The 22,566-nt window shown below is 37.4% G+C and overlaps 1 protein-coding gene across 4 annotated transcripts in view; it reads left to right on the plus strand.

The window, feature by feature from the left end:
• CLIP4 (CAP-Gly domain containing linker protein family member 4) overlaps positions 1 to 22,566 on the plus strand; it is a 68,528-nt gene that overhangs the window by 28,812 nt on the left and 17,150 nt on the right. For all 4 annotated transcript variants that reach the window (XM_038006224.2, XM_038006227.2, XM_007971058.3 and 1 more), the window contains exons 7-13: positions 84 to 320; positions 1,586 to 1,721; positions 8,924 to 9,067; positions 12,620 to 12,709; positions 13,481 to 13,624; positions 16,597 to 16,731; positions 20,158 to 20,281. In XM_038006224.2, the coding sequence (XP_037862152.1) occupies positions 84 to 320; positions 1,586 to 1,721; positions 8,924 to 9,067; positions 12,620 to 12,709; positions 13,481 to 13,624; positions 16,597 to 16,731; positions 20,158 to 20,281 (1,010 nt within the window). The remainder of the gene's footprint in view (positions 1 to 83; positions 321 to 1,585; positions 1,722 to 8,923; positions 9,068 to 12,619; positions 12,710 to 13,480; positions 13,625 to 16,596; positions 16,732 to 20,157; positions 20,282 to 22,566) is intronic.

A 22,566-nucleotide genomic window follows, 5' to 3' on the forward strand; every position in this document is an offset into this window, starting at 1 on the left:
TTCCGCCAACAGAAATTTTATATGACTTTCTAGTGCTCTAAGTAAATAAGAGTTGAACATTTTTCTCTTATCTTTATTTGTAGAATGACAAAGGACAGATCCCTGCTGATGTTGTTCCAGACCCAGTAGATATGCCGTTAGAGATGGCTGACGCCGCAGCCACTGCTAAGGAAATCAAGCAGATGCTCCTAGATGCGGTGCCTCTGTCATGTAACATCTCAAAGGCCATGCTCCCAAATTATGATCATGTCACTGGCAAGGCAATGCTTACGTCACTTGGCCTGAAGTTGGGGGATCGTGTCGTTATTGCAGGACAGAAGGTACAGTAAGTAGCTGCAGTCTCTGAAGCCAAGGTTGTTATGTCCATGACCTATGTTTAGGGGCACAGAGAATAAGGTCAGAGTTTCGAGTTTTTTAAAAAAGGTTCAACATGTAGGTAGAAAGATGCTTAATGGAAAATGTAAAACTTGGATACGAATTTACTGTTAAGTTATGCTTTAAGAATATGAACTACTTGAACTTAATAATGAAGACATCTTTATTTGAATAAAGAGTAGAGTGGAGTAGAACTTCTGAGTGAATTTAGAGGCATGAGCTGAGGGATGATCTAGGGTGGAGGATTTTCTTTGCAGTCCCCTCTTCCCCCAGTGGTGCTTCTCCGACTGCTGCTACTCCATAGAAATGGAGCACAGGAGACCCTTGCTGTTCGTGGCTGTTTGTCTTTGGGTTCCCACAAATAGGGCAGTCTGAGATACTGTGTAGCGTGGTGATAAGGATTTATGTGGAAAAGAGGACTACTCCCATCATCCAGACACCTTTTTTCCTCCCAAGCTTTCGTTTCCAAATTGCATTCGTTTATTACCAGTTGCTTTTAAAAAATATCTCATATGGGAGGTTTTCTTGTTTTTTCTTTTTTTAATTAATTATTTTATTATACTTTAAGTTCTGGAATACGTGTGCAGAACATGCAAGTTTGTTACGTAGGCATACATGTGCCATGGTGGTTTGCTGCACCCATCAGCTTGTCATCTGTATTAGGTATTTCTCCTAATGCTATCCCTCCCCAGCCCCCCACCCTCAGTTTTTTCTTAATATTGAGGTTAATAGGGAGCTTGGTAGGGAGAATGGCATAGGGAATTCCTGCTTGGATGTTGAATTTCCCAACATAGTTGCATCCCAATTTATTTATTTTATTTTTTTGAGAAGAGTCTTACTTTGCTGCCCAGGCCTGGAGTGCAGTGGCACAGTCATAGGTCACTGTAGCCGTGAACTCCTGGGCTCAAGTGACCCTCCTGCCTCAGCCCCTGGGGTAGCTGGAACTACAGGCATGTGCTACTATCCAGCTAATTAGGATTCTTATGTCTTCTTGGAAATTGACTCCCTTATTATTATTTAATGTTCCTTTTTATCCTTGGTAATGTTCCTTGCTCTCTGAAGTGAGAGCAAGGAACATTACCAAGGATAAAAAGGTAATATTGAGACAGTGAATTTTTAAAAACTTTCATGGTGAAGTAAAGTTGCAAGAGTAGGACCGTTGGAATTACTAATAATTCCCAAAAGTTATTCTGATTTATATCTTCTTTAGGTTGGTACATTAAGATTTTGTGGAACAACTGAATTTGCAAGTGGGCAGTGGGCCGGCATTGAACTGGATGAGCCAGAAGGAAAAAATAATGGAAGTGTTGGAAAAGTCCAATACTTTAAATGTGCCCCCAAGTATGGTAAGGTTGATATTATTTAACTCAGTAAGAATTAATTAAAAATAATCAAGTTTTACTCTGTTACAGTTGTTAAATAAAACTTTTCTTCTGATTACTTATGTGATAAATGAGGGGCATGTGGATGTAGGGAGGACTTTTTAAAGGTAGGAGATAGTTATGTTTATTTACCCTGATGACAGGTGATGTGAGAGCGAGAAATGGTAGTTGCAGGAGAGAAAGGGGACACTTATAGGAGGAAAGGCCTGAAAAACTTGGAAATGGAATTGAGTTAGCCTTGCTTTAGATCAGGTGCAGCTTTCCACTATTTTATTTTATTTTATTTTATTTTATTTTATTTTATTTTATTTTATTTTATTTTATTTATTTATTTTTTGAGACGGAGTCTTGCTCTGTCACCCAGGCTGGAGTACAGTGGCACAATCTCAGCTCACTGCAACCTCTGCCTCCCAGGTTCAAGTGATTCTCCTGCCTCAGCCTCCTGAGTAGCTGGGATTACAGGCACTTGCCACCATGCCTGGATAATTGTTGTATTTTCGGTAGACACAGGGTTTCCCCACGTTGGCCAGGCTGGTCTCAACCTCCTGACCTCAAGTGATCTGCCCACCTTGGCCTACCAAAGTGCTGGGATTACAGGCATGAGCCACCGTGCCTGGCCAACCATGAGTTTCAGAGGCCATGATGGAAAGGTTTAGGAGAGTGTCTGGTAGTGACTGGTGAAGAGCACGTCTGATGGGATTGTCTCAATGATGTTTTTGGGAAAGTGTCTTTCTTGGGACTGGTCTCTTGGGTGGATTTTAGTGGAGAGACAGTGATGAGAGGGGTGTTTTCATTAGTAGGCTGTGAGCTGTTGGACTGCCCTTGATTCTTGCTGCCAGCAGTATAGTGATTGGGAGAAGGCCTCTGACCAGGGGCACCCCCAGCTCTGCAGACCTCCCTTAAATCCTGCTCCTGGTGGTGTCGTGGCCAAGGGAGGGACTTGGTTATCAAGGAAGTACAGAGCTCTGGAGGTCATGAAGAACCTGGAAAACTGGAAAAATCAAGCAAGGCCAACTTTACGACCACACTCCTGAGGTTTCTTTGAAACTCGGCGAGATTTCTTTCTCTTTCCAACAAATGTTTCAGTAAATTCTGACAAATGTTTAAATAGATTCTGTCGGACATGTTCAGGTGAATTTATTCTTCCTCTCTCACACGCACCTATCCTGCCTGTTGATTTCAATTTGATTTTGTAGTTACTTACTATGTTGTGAATATTTTTCCTTGAAATGAAATACTCTTCTAGAACATCATTTCCACGATTGTGTAGTATTCATCTTGTGGCCTGATGGTGAGGTGGTGTGGTGTGATGATGATGAAGGGTATGGACTTTGGAGTCTGACTGCTTGTGTGTGAATCGATTTCTTTACTTACCAGCTATGTGACTCTCTTTCTCTTCTTGTGCCTCAGTTTGTCTTCTGTGAAATAGGGATGACACTATCATAAGGACTAGTGCAAGAATGAAATGCGTTGGTGAAAGTATAAAGCACCTAGAACAGTGCTTGATTCCCAGTAAGCACTCAGCAGATGAGAGCTGCTGGCTATCACGCATTTATCAAAATTACTAGTTTCCTTTCATCACACACTTAGGATGGAATCTCATTTTTTTGGTCTATTAAAACTTTTTTTTGTTTGTTTATAAAAATGCTTATTGTGTAAGATTAGAAAATGAGGAAAATAAAAATTCTGCATTTTTATTTGATATCCTAATATAATTTCCCCAAGTCTTTACATATTGTTTGAAAATGTGATTTTGAATAGCTCCATTTCCTTTCATTTTTCCAGTTTGATGCATGAAAATTCTATATTTTAATTTGTATTTATCTTATTGTGGTGAAATAGAGCACTTATTAAAGTGTTTTGTTGTAGTATAGGTATTTTTTATGTTCCTTGGCAATTACCTGTTCGTATTATTTTCCCAGTAAAAATTGGGATATTAGTATGTCTTTTTAAAAAAAGGATGAGTTTTAAAATACATACTTACGATATTAAGCTTTATTTATTATGGATATTTTGTCCAGCTTGTCATTTGCCTTTGACCCTCATTTGCAATGTTTTGTGGACATGTAGTTTCATGGCCTAAAGACTTTTCTTTTATAAATTCTTATATTGCTTTTATGCGTTGATAATTCTTCCTAATCTAAGGATTAGTTATACATTTTATATTTCTTTAAATGTTTATATTTTTCCTTTTATTTTTAGTTGACATGTAATAATTGTATCTATTTGTGGGGTACAGAGTGATATTTCTGTGTAATGTAAGGTGTAATGATTACATCAGGGTAATTTGGATATCCATCACCCCAAACATTTAACATTTGTGTTGAGAACATTCAAAATCCTCTCTTTTAGCTTTTTGAACATATACAATAAATTGTTGTTGACCATCTTCACCTTGCAGTGCTATGGAACACTAGAACTTATTCCTCCTGTTTAGCAGTAATGTAAATGTTTTAATTTTTATACTTAATTATGTAATCTATTTGGAATTTATTTGGTTAGTAGTCTGAGGTTAAGAATTTAATTTTAATTTTCCTCCAGTAGATTACTTTGCCACCTGTCAAGCAGACTAAGGGCAGGATCAAAAGCCTTTAGCAACACATGGGGCAGAGGTAAATCAGAATTATGGGAATAATTTAGATTGCCAGCAGAACACGTTGGGACTCCCAAACTCTCATTGTCCCGAGGGGAGGTGTGCTTGATTAGCACAAAGCTGGATACTCCCAGGACCTGCCTCCATCCTCTTATATGTACTTAAAGGCAAGTTGTGGGCCAGGGGTCATGTGTTGGATTGTGTGAAAATGGGTGTAACCCTTGACAGTCCTGGGAGCCCCAGATCATGGCTAAGCTACTTAGGTGGAGGTGAGGGGAGTTGGGGAATCCCCTGGCTAATCAGAAGCCAAGGAATTTCTCAACAACGGTTTTCTCTCTTTCTAAATTTATCATCTTTTCCCTTTGGCTTGTTGTGCTGCTTTTATTATAGATTAAGTTCTTATCAATGCTATGGTATATTTCAGGATTGTTTTGTTCTATTGATCTGTTAATTCTCATACGTATTAGATTTTTTAACTCTAGAAAATGGTAAGTTTTAATACTTGGGTGGTATTACTGTTTTTATGTCTTTTAATAATTATCAAAGTAAATACATATACTTAGTTTACTAAAGTCAGATTGTATGGCAGGGCTTATTACAAAACTCTCTCTTAGCTTGTTTTTCTCTGCCCTCGAATCCTGCCCCTTAGAAGCAAGAACTTTTTCAACTCTTTTAGCTGTATCATCTGATATTAATATCTGTATTTGTAAATCATGTATTTACAGGAATCTTTCTTGATTTTTCCATTTCGAGACATCTAGTGAGTTCGTACTCTGAAGAGAAAGATTTAGTGCGCTACATAAGACAATAGAGTATTACCTTAAATATACAGAGAGAATGTGAAACCCATTGTAACAGTTTCTTGGTTGACTTGTTTTTGGTATAGGATGGCCTTCAGTAGCTTTCTGACAAAGGACTCATGAGAAGTAAATGTGTTGAGTCCTTCTATTCTAAACACACGTTGATTTCTCCCCTCATACTTCATGTGATAATTTGGGATAAGGAATGTTAGGTCGGATTTCATATTCTCTGAGTATATTTAAGGAGATACTCTAGTGTCTCAGGTAGAGTTTGACAGACTTTTTCTGTGAGGGGCCACATAGTAAATGTTTTAGGCCTTGTGGGCTCTGCACTTTCTGGTGCACCTGCTACTCAGCTCTGCTGTCGTAGTAAACAGGCAGCCATAGGCAGTGTGTAAGCAAATGGATGTGGCTACATTTCAATAAAACTAGACCAATAAACAGGCAGTAGCCAGGATATGGCTGTTGGGCCATAGTTTACCAACCATCCTGAGCTTCCAGTGTTGCCGTTCAGAAGTTTTGAAGTGTTGTTGTACAAATTATTTAGTATAAAATGAAAAAGAAGAAACAAAAAGTAGGTAGAGGTTTTTCCATCTTCTATTTTTGACCCTTTCTTCCTTCTAGGAAGCTTTTAGCATTTTTTCTCCTTTTCTTTTTTTTTTCCTTCAGAGTTCATACCATTTTTATTCCTTACCGATATTTTAGTGGGGGTTGGAGAAGAAGAATTGGAGTTAAAGCTGTGTTCAGTGGGCCATGTTTATCTGGAAATTTGTTATTTTTGTCTTTCCAAATAATTCTTCATCATGTGTTTGTTTTTAGTTAAGCCTTACAGTTACATGTCGAGATTTGAGAAAAATCCTATCAATAATTCAGTTAGCCTGAGTAACTGAGTAATAGAGGCTGCCCGTATACTATGCATCCAGTCATTGCTTTACATTTAGTTTTGGTTCTCTGAAATGCTTTGGTTAATAAAAAAAAAAAAAAAAGAAAAATGCAAACTATATAGATGAGGTTTTATATACTGCAGAAATCTTTCTAAGCCATAGAATTAAATGTTTAATTTAATACACAGATATACTTTAGCTTACAGAAATTTCCTGGTGAGATTTTTTTTTTGTTAGAAAATATATTATTTATAGTGAAGTAGAGGTGTCAGTATTCATGATAGAGGTTATATCAGCCAAGGTTGCCTTCATATTGATAAAAATACTTTATTCACTTGTAATCATAAACATTATTCCAGTAAAAGAGGTACATTTTCTCTCCTTTTTGTCTTTTTGCCTGTGTTATCGCCATAATAAGTTAAAATGAAATAGCTCTTACATAATGAAAGGAGAAAAGAAAAAAGAGAAAGCCAACATACCACAGCCTAGACAATTCCACCCAGCACTGCGGCCTCCAGCAGTCTCTCCTCTCCCCACTCCAATTAATTTAGCCCTCTACCCCATCCCACTTTGTTAGCGGGGAGGTTCACCAAATGATGGGGCTTGCTCAGAAGAGAAACATGTTATGGTCAGTGGAAGTTGAAGAGAAAGTACAAAAAGATGGAGAGGGCTGCCCTTCTCTTTTAATAATTGTGAGAGGATTTACTAATCCTGAAAAGTGTCCTTCAGTGACTGATCCCCGATCTAGACTTTGGCCCTTCAACTTGCTGCTGTCCAAAAAATCACACATTTTCCCTGAGATGAAGAAAAACATAATTTATTGAACATGGTTATGACATTAATGACACAAATCAAACAAATTAGAAAAATACTCCATAGCCTGACTTCTCTTATAAATGTTTATTTTAGGTTTCTTCCAATCCTGCCTGCTGCCTGTATTCCCACATGCAATTTTTCACAAATGTTACAGTGTAATCAAATATATAACTTAATTTTTTTGATTTCCTTTTGAGACAGTCTCTTGCTCTGTCGCCCAGGCTGGAGTGCAGTGGCCTCCCAGGTTCAAGCGATTCTCCTGCCTCAGCCTCCTGAGTGGGATTACAGGCACACACCACTGTGCCTGGCTAATTTTTGTATTTTTAGTAGAGATGGGGTTTCGCCATGTTGGTCAGGCTGATCTTGAACACCTGGTCTCAGGTGATCTGCCTGCCTCGGCCTCCTAAAGGGCTGGGATTACAGGTGTGAGCCACTGTGCCTGGCCTGATTTACTTTTCATATTTTTATATATTTCTACATAATCTTTATTGTCTTATAATGTTACAATGATATAGTGGTTTATGGATATAGTTAATTCATCATATTGGCAGACAATTATGTTTTCTCCTACTTATGAATAATATTACAGTGATGACATATTCAGATATAAAACCTTTTCCTCGTATTTAGAGTATTTTCTCATGATTCATTTCCAGAAGTGTGATTGGGTCATTGTAGTAAACTAGAAATTGTGGCAGCTCTTGAAATTCTTTTTTTTTCTTTTAGTATACAGATGAAACCTTGTAACCTTTGTCAGTACCATTAAATATAATTATTTCTTTAAAATTCTATAAAGTGGATTAGGTCAAGATGTTTGTTTTCTAAAAAGATCATACAAATTTACATTCCCAGGGTATAAAATAATTTCTTTCATCAAACCCTTGCCAACACTGGTTGTAATCATCATCATCATCATCGTCATCATTATCACCAAGCTTGAGAGAGAGAGAGAGAGGGTGTGTGTATGTGTGTGTGTGTTAGAGAAGGCAAATAATTTAGAGAAAGAATAGAAAGTCATGGAAAATCTCATAGATAGGAGACAGAACAGAGAACATTGTGAATAAGTTAAAGATAGGAAAATCAGGATGAAGTAGTATGGACTCTGAGGTGGGAGAGAATTTTAAGATTAGCAGAAAAGTAGTGGAGTTGGTACTTTTTAGTTATTAACAAAGCACTCACTTGTTAGAGAGTCTCGAGCATTTCTACCCTGCTTTAAAACAAGTTGTTTTTAATATATTCCGTTTTAGTCATAATGTATATTTGCTAGATGGTAAACATTCAATGAAAGAGTGTAATACACATATTATGGCTTTATTTTCACTTTTTAAATATCTTAGCCAGATTATCTTGGTATTTATAGTCTATATTCACTATCTTTAATGTCAGTGCATTCTTCTTATACTAGTTATTTTATTGTGTGGATAAACTCCTTTTTGATGGAATTTTGTACTCCCAACTGCTGCAGATAGGCAACCCCCTGCCGCTGCCGCTACCCTCCCCAGTGCACACTGTATTGTTTCCGATTGTCAAGACCTGAGGGCCAGGCCTTTTAGGAAGATTATATTTTATAGTCAGAAAGCTTTATTTTATGCCTGCTATGTGTAACACACTATAATTAGGTACGGGGGGAGTGCAGAGTTAAGTAACATTTAAATTTTGTCTTTAAAGGTGTTAGTCTGGAAGAGAGACAAGACATGGGGATAAAAAGCTACCAAAGGAGATATAAGTTGGCATGGAAGAATAGGTTTTTATGCTCTATAGCTCACTATTATTTGCCAATTGCTTAGAAATAATAGAAAACTATTAATATTACCTTTACTCGTTTCTCTTTCTCCTGAATTTCACTTAACAACTGAAATGTGGTTCTTACATTATTGATGTGTGGTTAGTCTCGAAAACTACACTGTAAGCTCTTTGAGGGTAAGTACTGTGTTTTACATTTTTTTTCCCTCTCATCATAGGACATACAGTGGGCATTAAAGGTTTATATTAAAGATTTATATTACTAATTAGTTGTAGTTGTTCCTTCATTTGAAATGTTTTAATTGTTTAAAATTCTGCATTCTCCCTTAGGTATTTTTGCACCTCTTTCAAAGATAAGTAAAGCAAAAGATCGAAGAAAGAATATTGCACACACTCCTTCTACAAAAGCTGCTGTCCCTCTCATCAGGTCCCAGAAAATTGACATAGCTCATGTAACGTCCAAAGTAAATACTGGTAGGTCAAACCACAAAGTTATTTGGTATTTTAGTTCTGCTTCAGTATTTTAATTTTATTTGTAGAATTCCTGCTATTTAGATTGCTTCACTTTTTTTTGTTAGCCAACTATGAAACCTGAATTTAATAAAACCTGCATCTTACGTGTTTTTAAACCTCAATTTTAATGACTTCAGTCCCTAACAAATGTATTTCAGATTTGTTCCTTCCTTTTTTCCCCTTACCGTCTCCGTACTTTTATCACACATAATCTATCCTCAAAGCTAGATTTCATACTTTCGTCAAACTTTTATGGAACAAAACTAGCTTTAGGCTCCTCGCCTATTGAAGGATGTTTAGTGACTTCTCTTTTACCAGAAAAAAGTTTTGACTCCTGAAACTAGCAGTTGCGGCTCTCTTTCTTTATTGATAGAGTCTTGCATGGCTTCCATAGGTGAACTACAGTTTATCATATCTCTTCCTGTCTTTTACGTACGTTTTCTTACTCCTCCCTTCATACTTTGTCTCATGCTATTTATCTGGGTGCAGTAATTTGACTTCTGCCTTTTGAGGTCCTCACCATTTTTTTGACTTCTTATTCCTATCCTGTTTCTCCATGAACGCTTTCTTGATAACTCCAGTGCACTTTCATCTCCTCATTCCCTAACTTTGTATGTACTTTTTATGCATACTACCCAATTGTTATTTGTTATCTTGGGTTTTGTCCTCTGATTGCTTTATTTGTGCAAGTGTCCTATTCTCTCAGCAAAATTTCAGACTTGAACTGAACCATGAGAGCAAATTGTAGTGTTGTTTTCACTGTAGCAGTGCACAAAATAGGTGCTCAATAAATACTTGCTAATTTGTAAATACTTGAGGTGGAAAGCTTTCTACCAGGATGAAAGGAATTTATCCAAGGATTTGGCTGGCCTGTATATTCTGTTCCTCTGGGTTATTTGAATATCCCTGTGTCAATACTGCACTCCATAATAAGTAGTTTTTAAAAATAAGTCCTGATGTCCAGTAGTGGAGAGCCTCTTATCTCGTTCTTGATCATTGTTTTGCCTGTTTTGGGCTTTTATAAATCATACTTCCATATATAGTTTACAATGAACTGTTAAGTTTCCTTTTAAAAATTCTGTTGAGGTTTTAACTGATGTTTTAGTTAAAGCTTAAATCAGTGTGGAAAGAACTGACATTTTTACAATAGTCAGCTTTTAAATTATGAGTTTGGAATATCTTTCCATTTAATTAGGCCCTTTGAAAATATCCCAACAAAATTGTGTAATTTTTTTTCTACAGATATTTTGTATCTGCCTTGTTAGGTCTATTGGTAGGTACTCCATACTTTTTGATGCTATTATAAGTAGCATCCTTTTAACCTGAAGCCCAGAAGTATACAGTAAGTATAGACAGACAGCTCCAAGAGAAGCCCTCTCTATTTCTGGTCTGAGGAGCAGAAAAGGGGTCTCCTATTAGATAGAATGTGGATGAAATTGCCTGTTGTTTTTCTTGTTTGCCTTTTCTTTCCCTTGTTTTTCTCCCGTCCAGTCCCCAGGCAATCCTCCATGGTGTGGATGGGCAGGCACCTGAAACCCCAAGGAAGGGAAATCCATGTCTCTGACCAGAGAAACTTAGGTCCAAGGACATAGATGGAATCCCCACTGGTTTTTCTTCTGTTTTCTCACTGCTTGGCCCCAGAGGCACAATCAATCTCAGGATCGTATGACAGAGCAAGGAAACTAAAGCTTAGACATTCTACTCAGAATACCAACAAGGGATGCCCAGGAGCAGGAAGTATCAGGGAAATCATGGAGAAGAGGGAGCTCAAGAAAGAGGCCTCACAATTTTGGCTGTGAACTCCTAGGTGTTCTTGCAAGTGGTGTATGCATGGATCTGACCAAAGCCTTTGGCCTCCTTGGTAGACCACTGCTCGGGTCCCAGCCTGACTACTGGGCTGCACAGCACATGAGACAAATTCAAACAGCACTGTAGAGGCTGCGGAAACAGAACCCACATCGGAACCACAGTGCGCAGAGGGTGGTCAGGAGCTTCCACCTGGAGCCTACATGGGTGGACTGCCTGCTAAAATGCAACAGTCAACGTCCTCCATAGGATTTAAACACGACCTATTCCAGTGTCCATACATAATATTCAGAAGACACAAGATACAATTTTAAATTACCCAAAATATGAAAAACCAGGAAAGTCAACACCTCTTACAAGGAAAAAGACGGTCCAAGCATAGCAGCTTCGAGACTACATGGCCATTGCAATGAACACGTAAAGATTTTAAGTAATATAACCACACTCTAAGAATTAAGGGTGTAGCTGGGCATTGTGGTGCACACCTGTAGTCCCAGCTACTCCAGAGACTGAGGCAGGAGGATCGCTTGAGTCCAGGAGTTTAGGCTGCAATGGGCTATGATTGTACCACTGCACTACAGCCTGGCTAACAGAACAAGACACTATTTCTTTAAAAAAAAAAAAAGAAAAATCATACGTGAACACTATTGAAACAAATGAAAAGAAAGTTTCAGCCAAGAAATAGAAGATATAAAAAGCAAAGATACACTCGTGTGTGTATATATACACACACACACACACACACACACACGCAAATAAGTACAAGCAGAATTGTGGAAATCTAAGACTGGTGAATTGTATCACTGCCAATATCCTGGTTGACATATTATACTTATTATGCCATAATTTTGCAAAATATTACCTTTGGAGGAAACCCAAAGTGTACAAGGAATCTCCTTGTATTATTTGTATAAAAACTTTAAAGAAAATATTTTATAACTGAAAAATATAATGAAAAATAAAAATGTCCTCTTCAGGTTGCCTTCATAAAATGTCTCCTCTCCACCCTCTTCATTCAGTTTCTGCTGTTGGAGTTCAGGCTCTAATGGCTGGACTATGCTAATAACGTCTGACTGGTCCCTGCTTCCAGCCTCTCCTGCTGTGGTTTCATTGCAGCCCTACTGTCAGGAGAGTGTTATTTAACTAGACTCTGTTCATGCCAGTGTTCCTTTTCAAAGCCCAGCAGAGGCTCCTTCTTTGCAGAAGAGTTCTCAGTCCTTAGCGGGGCACTGTCACCCCCTCTGAGGTGTTACTGTGACCTGTCTGTCTAGTCTGGCTTCTCCTACATTCCGGAAGTACTCTAGTCCAGCCAAGCTGCTCACCATTTTCTGTGTCTTTCCTTAAGATTTTCTTTTTGTCCATCCAGAATGCCTGCCCTCAGCTCTTCCTCACCATATGGCCAGTATTCTCAGGAAGAAATCTGACCTGTCCCTCAGGACCCATCTCAGAATGTGATCATCTTGATGAGACATGAATTTATCTTTGTAGCCACTGTTATTGTCTCCTTCTCATATGCTAGTACTTATACTAAACCATGTCCTCATATGTCTGTGCAGTTGTTATCCAGTATGTTTTCAGAAGTAAGACTTAGATAATGAGGGATGCATGTACTTTAAAAAATACATTTTATGTTTAATGTTAAAATTCTTAATGTTAAAATTTTAATGTTAAAATTCTTGCTGAAAGTGTTTCATTTTTGCGTCCAAGGATTAATGACATCAAAAAAAGATAGTGCTTCTGAGTCAACACTTTCATTACCTCCTGGGGAAGAACTGAAAACTGTGACAGAGAAAGACGGTAATATACCTTGTAACCTCTGTTTCTCAAAATTGAACTTTTGATGGAACTTTAAATTAATAGTCGGAAAACAGTTTATATGGAGGTTAAGTTTTAAAGTTGGTAAGGGAGAAATTATAGTAAAAACTAAACTTGGAAATCACTGAAGCAGCTCATACCAAGCTATATACATTATATTTTTTGTGTGTAAAACACTGTACTATGATTCTTTTGTCTTACTTAAATTAGATAACTACTGGACTAGATTTAAGAAAATAAAAGGAAATTCCATAATATAGATAGCTCCACACAAACGTTTCATTTGCCTTTAGCTATCAAATCATTAGATGAATTGAGCATGAGTATTCCTACTTGCCTCCTGGTTTAACTCAAAACATGTTAATATTAAGCTTTTGTTGCCTTAAAACATACTAATATCATGTTTAATTTTTGTATAAATAAGATGGAACTCTGTCATCTAAGGTGAGAGGTGAGTGATGGTCATTAGATTAAGTAGTCAGTTTACATCAATTGATGTGGTGACACCTCTTATATAAGATTGTGATCTTACCATGGGAATCCTTAAAATATTATTGCTTGTGTTATAAAATCTTTTATAAATAAACTACAGTTGCTATTTGGATGAAATCAGGCATTTAATTTGACACTAGATAATCCATAATTGAGGAAGTTAAATGAAGAGTTTCAGAAAGATTTGCCTCGACGAGCTGCTTCTTGGTCCACATCTTATTTTCCGCAGTTTGACACGTTCTTTTTCTTTATCTGTTGCAGTCGCCCTGCTTGGATCTGTCAGCAGCTGCTCCTCTACATCTTCTTTGGAACACAGACAGAGCTACCCCAAGAAACAGAATGCAATCAGCAGTAACAAGAAGACAATGAGCAAAAGCCCTTCCCTTTCATCCAGAGCCAGTGCTGGTATCTATGGCTTTTTCAACCAGGCTTTCTTGGTGTTTTTTATCTTGGTTTGTTTGTAAGTAGATTTGCTCTTTTTAAATGTGTAGAAGGAACCCTTTACTTCAATCAGATTGAACTACTTTTACTCTTCCCCCGCCTCCCCCTGAGCCTTAAGCCTTAAGGTCTCTTCATTTTGCTGTGTCAGATATAAGACTTTGCATTTATTTTCATGTAATTCATTCTTAGTGGTTTCACCTCATCTGAATTTAGCCTCTTCATAGGCCTTTGTGTCATCTTCATATTTAAAAAGCATGTGTTCTCTATTTTTATTCAAGTGGTTGTTTTAAAACTATGTTTGCTTAAAACCTAGGAGAAGGTCAGAGGGTCCTCTCCCAGGATGGCAATACCAGCCAGTTCTGAGACGGCTTTTTAACTAGCTGTGAACCTACATAATCTCACTCAGTCCACATTTCTTCAGTTATTTGTAAAGATATGTAAAACACTTTATCAGACTTCCTTTTGAAATGACATAGATTTTGTCTGTTGCAGTTCACTTATTTGCTGCCTATACAGTGAACTTGTCCGGAAAGGCAAAAGCCATCTTGGCAAAAATTGTTCTTCATGAACCTCTTTATTACCAGATTCTTTTTTTAGTACTTCTATTAATAGTACTTGTACTGAACCAACATTTTATTATGGAAAATGTTCATGACAGATTTTTAAAAAAATACTTGATGGGAAAAAACCTCCAAAACTCTCAACAATAACATTGACATAATAAGCCTAAACATTGGGACCCTAAAAGTAGAGAACCTGAAAGTTTTGCCTGAAATTGTTTGCCTGGAGTATTTATTCTCTAAAGGGCTTCCTCTCTCCATACCCCCACCGTTTGTCTTTATGTTGTGAGGAGCAGAGGTGAGAAGGTACAGTGCTGACACAGCCGTCCTGTTTGTCCGAATTTCATTCACGTTTTAAGCCCTCTTTCATTTGGCATTTGCACTTTTGACATTTACTTGATTTTAAAATTTACATGTGGGTATGGAATTACTCTTTTTTAACCTTCTAAACAAAGTAGTCTAGCATGCCTATATATTTACCTTTCAAAAAATAAATTTGAGGGTTATGTTGACTTAATAGTGAAGATGAAGAGTGTTATCAGAGTGAGAAAGAGGACCTTTCAAAGAGGGAGATGGGCAGAGAATGGGAGATACGGGAAAGTCTGTGTTGGGAACCCCAGAGACATTTACTTAAAACATGTTTCTCGAGTGAGTAGATATTCCACTTTTTCTGTAGATTTGCATTTGAGGGAGATGTAGACTGCAGAGAACGAACAATAATGGAAAGTTAGGTTAAAAAATTAGAGAAAGAAGAGTAGAAATAAAGGATTTGGGAAATGGGAAAGGTAGGGACCTCAGCCTCATCATATCCCATTGTTTTTTACTTTTTTTTTTTTCTTTTATTAAAGACAAGGTCTTGCTCTGTCACCCGGGTGGAGTGCAGTGTTGCAATCATAGCTACTGCAGCCTTCTACTCCTGGACCCACGTGATCCTCCCACCTTGGCCTCCCAAAGTGCTAGGATTTACAGGTGTGAGCCATCATGCCTAGTGTGTGTCCCACTGTTGAACTTTGCCATCTTTGGTTCATTGTCTACAGGCAACAAGGGGACGGGCCTGAGGATTTCTGGTCACTGAATCTTGGTTTTAATCTAGGTGTACCACTTACTGGCTGTTGACAGTGTGTCTTAGTTAATTCCTGAGTTTGTATCTTATTTTTCAGTATAATTTTTAGGAAAAGCACTTTATAAACTATGAAGTGCTGTAGAATAATAGTTATGATGAGGGCCTAGGACTTACTGGTATAATCCAGACGTTCTCCATGGGTTTATGTTCCTTGTTTAGTTGCTGTGTTTTTGGTCTCTTCTTTTTTCACAATATGACTTATCCTCCATCCCATGCCCTCCTCCAGAGTTCTCTACTCCCTCTCAGATGGCAGCTCTTCAAATCTCTGTTTATGTAGTGACGGGACAAGGCTCAAGCGCCCACCTCTTCTCTTTCAGCTGTTATATTTGAACAGCTTTCTAGATCATATTTCTCTAGGACTTCTATGTTTAATCGTGGGCATTTCTAGGTTTAGTTTTGAATGAATCAAGTTGAGAGAGCAGTGGTTTTGTTCTTAATAACAAAATCAGTTTAGGATAATTGGGACCGTATAGCAATTTAACCTTCAAATCGTGCTACCTTTGGCTGGTCACAGTGGCTCATGCCTGTTATCCTAGAACTTTGGGAAGCTGAGGTGGGAGGATTGCTTGAGCCCAGGAGTTTGAGACCAGCTTGGTCAACACAGCGAGACCCTGTTTCTTAAAAAAAAGAAAAAGTCAAATCACATGACTTTTAATATAATTTACACTGAGTCTAAGTGAACTATTAATAATATAATTCTAGTATTTTAGTAGAATAGAAATTGGCAAACTATGGCCCATGGACCAAATCTGACCTACCACTTGTTTTTGTAAAGTTCTTTGGAATCCAGCCATGCACATTAAAAAAAAATGTATTGTTTGTATTTACTTCCATGCTGCAACGGCAGAGTTCAATAGTTGTGGCAGAGGTATGGCTAGCAAATCCTAACATACTTACTGTCCAGCTCTTTGCAGAAACAGTTTGCTGTGACCCTTCTTCTAGTAGAAATGCTGCAGGCAATATTGGCAGAGTTGGTACTTTACCAGGGATAAGGTTTTGTGAATTTCCCATGGCAGTAATTTTCCCAGGAAACTCTTCACATTTCCTTTGAGTAACTTGACCTCACACGTGAGAAACACGACTGTAGATGACTTATGTGATGAAAGGCATCAGATATCAAAATCACCAACTAACTAGACTAGTTAGAATACCTAGTGTGATTTTTTTGGCTAATGTGCTTTTTGAGTTTTTCTCCCTTTGTTTTTTCTCCTGTTTTCCTGCCCTGCCCCTGTGTCCCTCCCCGACTTGAACAGGTTTGAATTCCTCAGCAACATCTACAGCAAATAATAGCCGTTGTGAGGGGGAGCTCCGCCTCGGAGAGAGAGTGCTAGTGGTAGGACAGAGACTGGGCACCATTAGGTTCTTTGGGACAACAAACTTCGCTCCAGGTAACTCATCTGCGTATTTGCTTACCTTGAATTCTTTAGAATACAAAAGGTTTAAAATTTTACATGTAAATAGAATTTAATTGTAGAGAAATCTTGATGAACAGTTTTTATGGATGGCAGCTATAGCACAGAAAATGTGAAACGATGATGAACACTCAGACTGTGTTTACTCGGGTGGGTGGTTACCCATACATTTTTTTCTTGCCACTTGTGTTTTAAATGGTCAGTGTTAAAAATTAGTTGTCATTCTCCAGTTTTACTCATACTGATTGCTGGGTGTGCTAAGTGACAGGCAAACATTTTAGGATTAGATTTTTGCTAAGGATAGTCTTTAAAATAAGTAGTAAATAATGAGTTAACTGTATACCTTTTTATCAGAGTGGCTTGCAGAGAAAAGCACACAAAAGGGCTCAAAATACATTTTTTGGGGGGGCTCTTAAAAATACATGTTTGTATATTTATATATTCATTCCAGTTTATACTTAACATTGTGTTTCCAAAAGTAAAGATTACTTTCTATTTTTTTTTTTTTTTTTTTTTTTGAGATGGAGCTTTGCTCTCATTGCCCAGGCTGGAGTGCAATGGCATGATTTCGGCTCACTGCAACCTCTATCTCCTGGGTTCAAGTGATTCTCCTGCCTCAGCCTCCTGAGTAGCTGGGATTACAGGCATGTGCCACCATGCCCAACTAATTTTGTATTTTCAGTAGAGATGGGATTTCTCCATGTTGGCCAGGCTGGTCTCGAACTCCCAAACTCAGGTGATCTGCCCGCCTTGGCCTCCCAAAGTGCTGGATTACAGGTGTGAGCCACCGTGCCCAGCCGGATTACTTTGTTTTGTATTGTCAGTGATTAATAATTTTAAACAGAAGTCGGTTGAACGAAAACAAGTTTGTATATTTTAAATAGCAATATGCTATTTTAACACATGGTGGCATTGCAGTATTTTAGGAAAAGGTTATCTAGAACATTGATTTTTTTAAAAAAGTTTGTAGCATTTAGCCAAGAACTATGAGGGATCTGAGATTTTACCCTACTTGCAAGCTAACAAATTCGCCTGCCACAGTTTCATAGATGTTGGTGGAAGATATTGTGAGTACTAGAGTCATCACAAGTTTGAGACAAAGCACTCTAGTACTCACAGTCATAGCAGTAGCCAGAGTATCGGCATTTTCTTGAACTATTCCCTTAGTACCAGTTCTCACAGGGTGAGAGCGAGTGAGCCAGGTGTCACCTGCACAGCCACTGTTTTTTTGTTCCAGGAGAGGACCCCAGAACTTAGGGAAACTGAATCTTTAAACTGAACTTATTGTACACATGCCTGCCATTTGCTCTGGTGGGAGATGCTATCTCTATCCTCCAGGGCTGTCCCCTACACAGACGTTTATGAAAAGGTAGTCTAGAACAAAAGTAGTCACTGCCTCTACCAGTAAGACATGCGGAAACATGACAGGACCGTAGGTGACTGTCTCCCAACACAGTCTTGTTTCACTAATACCACTTACAATTAATTGCAAGCCAGCTGCTTGATTTGAGTTAGGTGTTTTATAATTCATGACTTTCTTAGGTCTCCAGGTAGTAATTGAGATTAGTTAGGATATACTTAATATGGGATTCAAATAAAAACTTAATCCCACAGGTAGGTTATTTTTTTACAATTACCATATGTCTTTTGAGTTCCCTTTCTCTGATGATATTAAACCAAGGTAGAATGGTTTGATTCTCTGGGTATAATTCTTCATTTTAGGTTGATTTCCATTTTTAAATTCGTAATGTAAAGCATTTAGAAATTTGGGAAGTAGTAAGCAAATATTATAAAAGGTGGAAACTTTTTTGTTAAAAACGTTCTGTCCTGTAAGGAAGTAGTTGCATCAGAAATTAATCACTGCTGCAGAACAGTGGCAATATCTTCCGTATTTGGAGGTTATAAGATCTAGATTTGAGAGAGGTCGTATTTAGTCTCATCAGCATTTTCTATCAGCGACACCTTGGAAAGAAAATTAACATTTAATTGGGAAGATATCCATACCACACCACTGCCAAGCTGTAGTCTTTGTTGTGAACACTTGCCATATGTATTTCTACTGTATGTTTGTTACACGTTTCCAAGAGTTACATGGTTAACATTAGTAAAATTATATGGTAAATTAAAATGGGAAAATGCAAAAATTATATAGGAAAGCATAAAAGGCCGAAGCATGTAAAACTTGGAAAATTGTAACTGTAGCACTGAGAAGTAACAGTGGCAACCAGACTAACCTGGTTTAGGACATTTGGAAATGTGATGACCTATTTTCAGAGTGTTAGTGCCGCATAACAATAGTTTTGTAGACATTACTTGTATTACATAATAGGAAATGGACTCAGGTATCATCTTTTTTATACACAGAGGAAAAAAATTAAGAACTTGTGAATTGGTTTTGTTAGAAGGCATTAAGAACTTGTGAGTTGGTTTTTTAGAAGGCATATAATTAACTCTTTGAACTAGTAATCTGGAAGAAACACTATTTTTGTAATTTGTAATAAGTTTCTTGATATCTATCCCTATTTTTTACTCGATACTGATTATAAGAGACCAAATACAATTACTACTGTATGCTCCTTTTAAATCACAAATAAATGGACTATTAGATACTTTTAATTGGTCTTGAGGCACCCTCAATTCGAAAATCCTTATTTTAGGATTATGTGTCCATTTACCTTATATTGGGTAAAACCACGTTTAAAGCAACCTTGCTACTTTAATTTTAGGCTCTCTAGAAAAGGAAATCCTGTTATTTCCTTCAGAGTAGTAGGTCCTTTTAAATACAAAAAGTCTTTAAAATAATTCTCTCTATTAGCTAACCTAAACCTTTTCATTTAGGTAAAAAAAGATTTTTCTTTTTATCTTGGGTAGAAAAAAGAAAAGGAAAAGCACTCACCATAATGTCTAGTGGTATTTTCTATAATATTTTTGTCCTTTAATTATTTGAGCGCTGTTTGTGGTGTTCTAATGTTAGGTGAGTAAGATGAAAAGATTGCATGTTCATTTTATGATTTTTAAATCTCAATATTATGTTTCACTTCTTTCACTGAAACACACTATATTACCAAGTCAAGAACAGTTTTTCATTGCAGCTTTTAGATATATTTTGGTCATATACTGTTTGCACAGTTGCCAATTCTTGCCAAATTTGTGTTTGTGCATTTTATTTTCCTCCTTTAATGTACTACTCTGCAATTATACTTGTAAAATGTTTTGCCTGTTCACTTTTCGAATTTTCAGAGTTTACAATTTTATCATTTGAAATCTTAATGAGTATCATGATCTTCCCTCATTTTGGTCATTTATGGAAATGTTAAACCACCTAGACTTTGGTTTTATATAGTAGCATAACAGTTTTGGATAAAGTACAGATGCTTTTAAAATGCAATATTCATGTTCTAGGATATTGGTATGGTATAGAGCTTGAAAAACCCCATGGCAAGAATGATGGTTCAGTTGGAGGTGTGCAGTATTTTAGTTGTTCTCCAAGATATGGAATATTTGCTCCCCCATCCAGGGTGCAAAGGTGAGAGAATGAAATTTATGTTTATTTACAGAAACTTTTTGTAATTTGCAGTGGTTAATAGAGACACGAATTTTATATTAAAGACATGCTCTGATTGTAGCTCATGTCTTCTTTCAAGGGGTTAACCAACCACCTTCAGAGAGAAGGCTCATGGAAAGCTAAATTTGCTTTGCTGAGGATTTGCAATTTTAAAAACCTCCTTTATTCCTCATTTGCAAACCGTATGAGTATGTGTAGGCTATTAGAAGTGGCGTTTGGAGCTAAGAACAGTGAGAGCAGCAAGCTTAATCTGTCATGCAAACAAAAGTAAAAATGCTCTCTGATTGCTTCAGTCACATCCTAACTACATTAAATTTCCTGCCAGCAGGCACCCCATTCATTCTCCTACAAACCTAATGGAACCAAAATGGCTTTTTCCTCTGATTTCTTTAGTTTTCAAAAATAGATAGGCAGTAGATCTTTGGGGGAAGTGAAGCTTCAAGGATTTTTATATAATATACCTCCTTGGTGTTTCTTCTTAAGATAGTATCTTTCATACCACCTCATCTGGTTTTAAAAAATAAGTTGAGCAGAAACAAAGTCCTCATAAAATTCCAGATATCATTATGTGAAATGGCTTCTCTTATGCTCTGGAAGAAGTCGCTTGGTGTGCCTTTGAGTGGATGGGAAATGGGACTAATCTTTAAATGAGAGATAACATATATGGCATCATCACATTCATGAGACTAGACTACGATCGCAATCTGGGAGTCTTGTTTAGTTTTCCCTCACAACTAGACTGTTGTGACTATCTCCTGGCAAATTGAAGTTTTTACATCCACTTCTCCCTCGGTTTCTTTTTCTTAGTGAATCATTACATATTTGTTTAGTATTAATTTCCTTCTGTGATATACTTGATGTAATTTTCTTCTTATTTATGGTGATACAGAATTTAACATACAGTGTTTTGTCGTTTATAAAGTATCTTCACTTAAATGTTGTTTCATTTGATCCTAATAAATACTGATCAGGTAAGCTGGAGAATAATAACTATCACAAATATTTGTTGAGCATTTAGTAAGTGGGTAGGCTCTGTACAGTGTACTTTAGACGCATACCTCATTAATTCCCCCAGACCCTGTGAGCTGTAAGCTATTAGGATCATTCCCATTTTGCAAGTGAAGAAACAGGTTTCAAAGAGATAAGTGATTTAGCTGAAGTCATACAACTAATTAGACGAGGAGCTGGACTTAGCCTGGGTGTGTTATTTTGTAATTTTTTTTTTGTAAGCCCTTGCTTTTAGATGGTTTGTTCTTTTTTTTTTTGGTATATATTTTATAAATGAAGAAAAGGAAGTAGTAACTACGAATAGTGCTTATACATGCTGGGGTCTGTTTGCAGGGCTCTTCATATATTAACCTGTTTACCGCTCTCCAGTAACCCTGTGGTGCAGGCACTATGTTCCATAGATGAGGAAAGTAAGTCACAAGAGGTGACGTGTGCTGTGCTCCCAGCTGGGGATTGGAACCCATGCAGTCTGGTATCAGCATGCATGCCCTTAACCATAACCCTATAATGGTTAGAAGAGCTTCAGGGACCTTCTTCAGGGCATATATCTTGTAAATAATTGGTTTGGGAGTAAAATCCATGCTGAGTCACCAGTCAGTCTTCTGTGTTCTCATGTTACTTTGGGCATATCTTCATCAAAACATTGCAGCAGTCTCTTAGAAATTTTGTTTGTCTCCTAGTCATGAGGACTGGGATTCTGCTTGTCGTGTTTGATTACCCAGAGTACATAGTTTGGCATATTTTAGGCACAGTAAATATTGATCCAATCTGATTCCTGGTTCAGTGGTTTTATGCTGTAACAGCTTTTTCCTCCTCCTTTACATTGTAAAGCCACTTTCTCATGGTTTCATCTTTTCTTTCTTGCTTTGTTTCTGCAGCACACGTTTTTTACTTTTTTTTTTTTTTTTTGATTGCCTTCTATTTGGTTTTCTTTAAGGTGGTGCATTTAAAAGCAGCCCCCTCTGCTTAAAAAAAAATAGGGCTGTCTCTAAATGAACTGCTATCTCAATCCAGCTGTCTTCCTGTCATCTTCTGATTGTCTCATTCATCATCATCAAATACTCTTAAGTGTCTTTTAGCACTTATGCTGTGCTAGGCATTCTATAAGCAAATAAAACAGACATGGTCCCTGATTTTGAGGAGTTTCTAATCTGAACCAGCTTTGGAACTCTTGAAAGATACCACTGATCTTCAAAATGGAAGAATTTTAAGCCAGGGACTATCCCAGAATGTTTGCA

This window comes from Chlorocebus sabaeus, chromosome 14, assembly GCF_047675955.1.
Source record: "Chlorocebus sabaeus isolate Y175 chromosome 14, mChlSab1.0.hap1, whole genome shotgun sequence".
In the NCBI taxonomy this organism is placed as follows: Eukaryota; Metazoa; Chordata; class Mammalia; order Primates; family Cercopithecidae; genus Chlorocebus; species Chlorocebus sabaeus.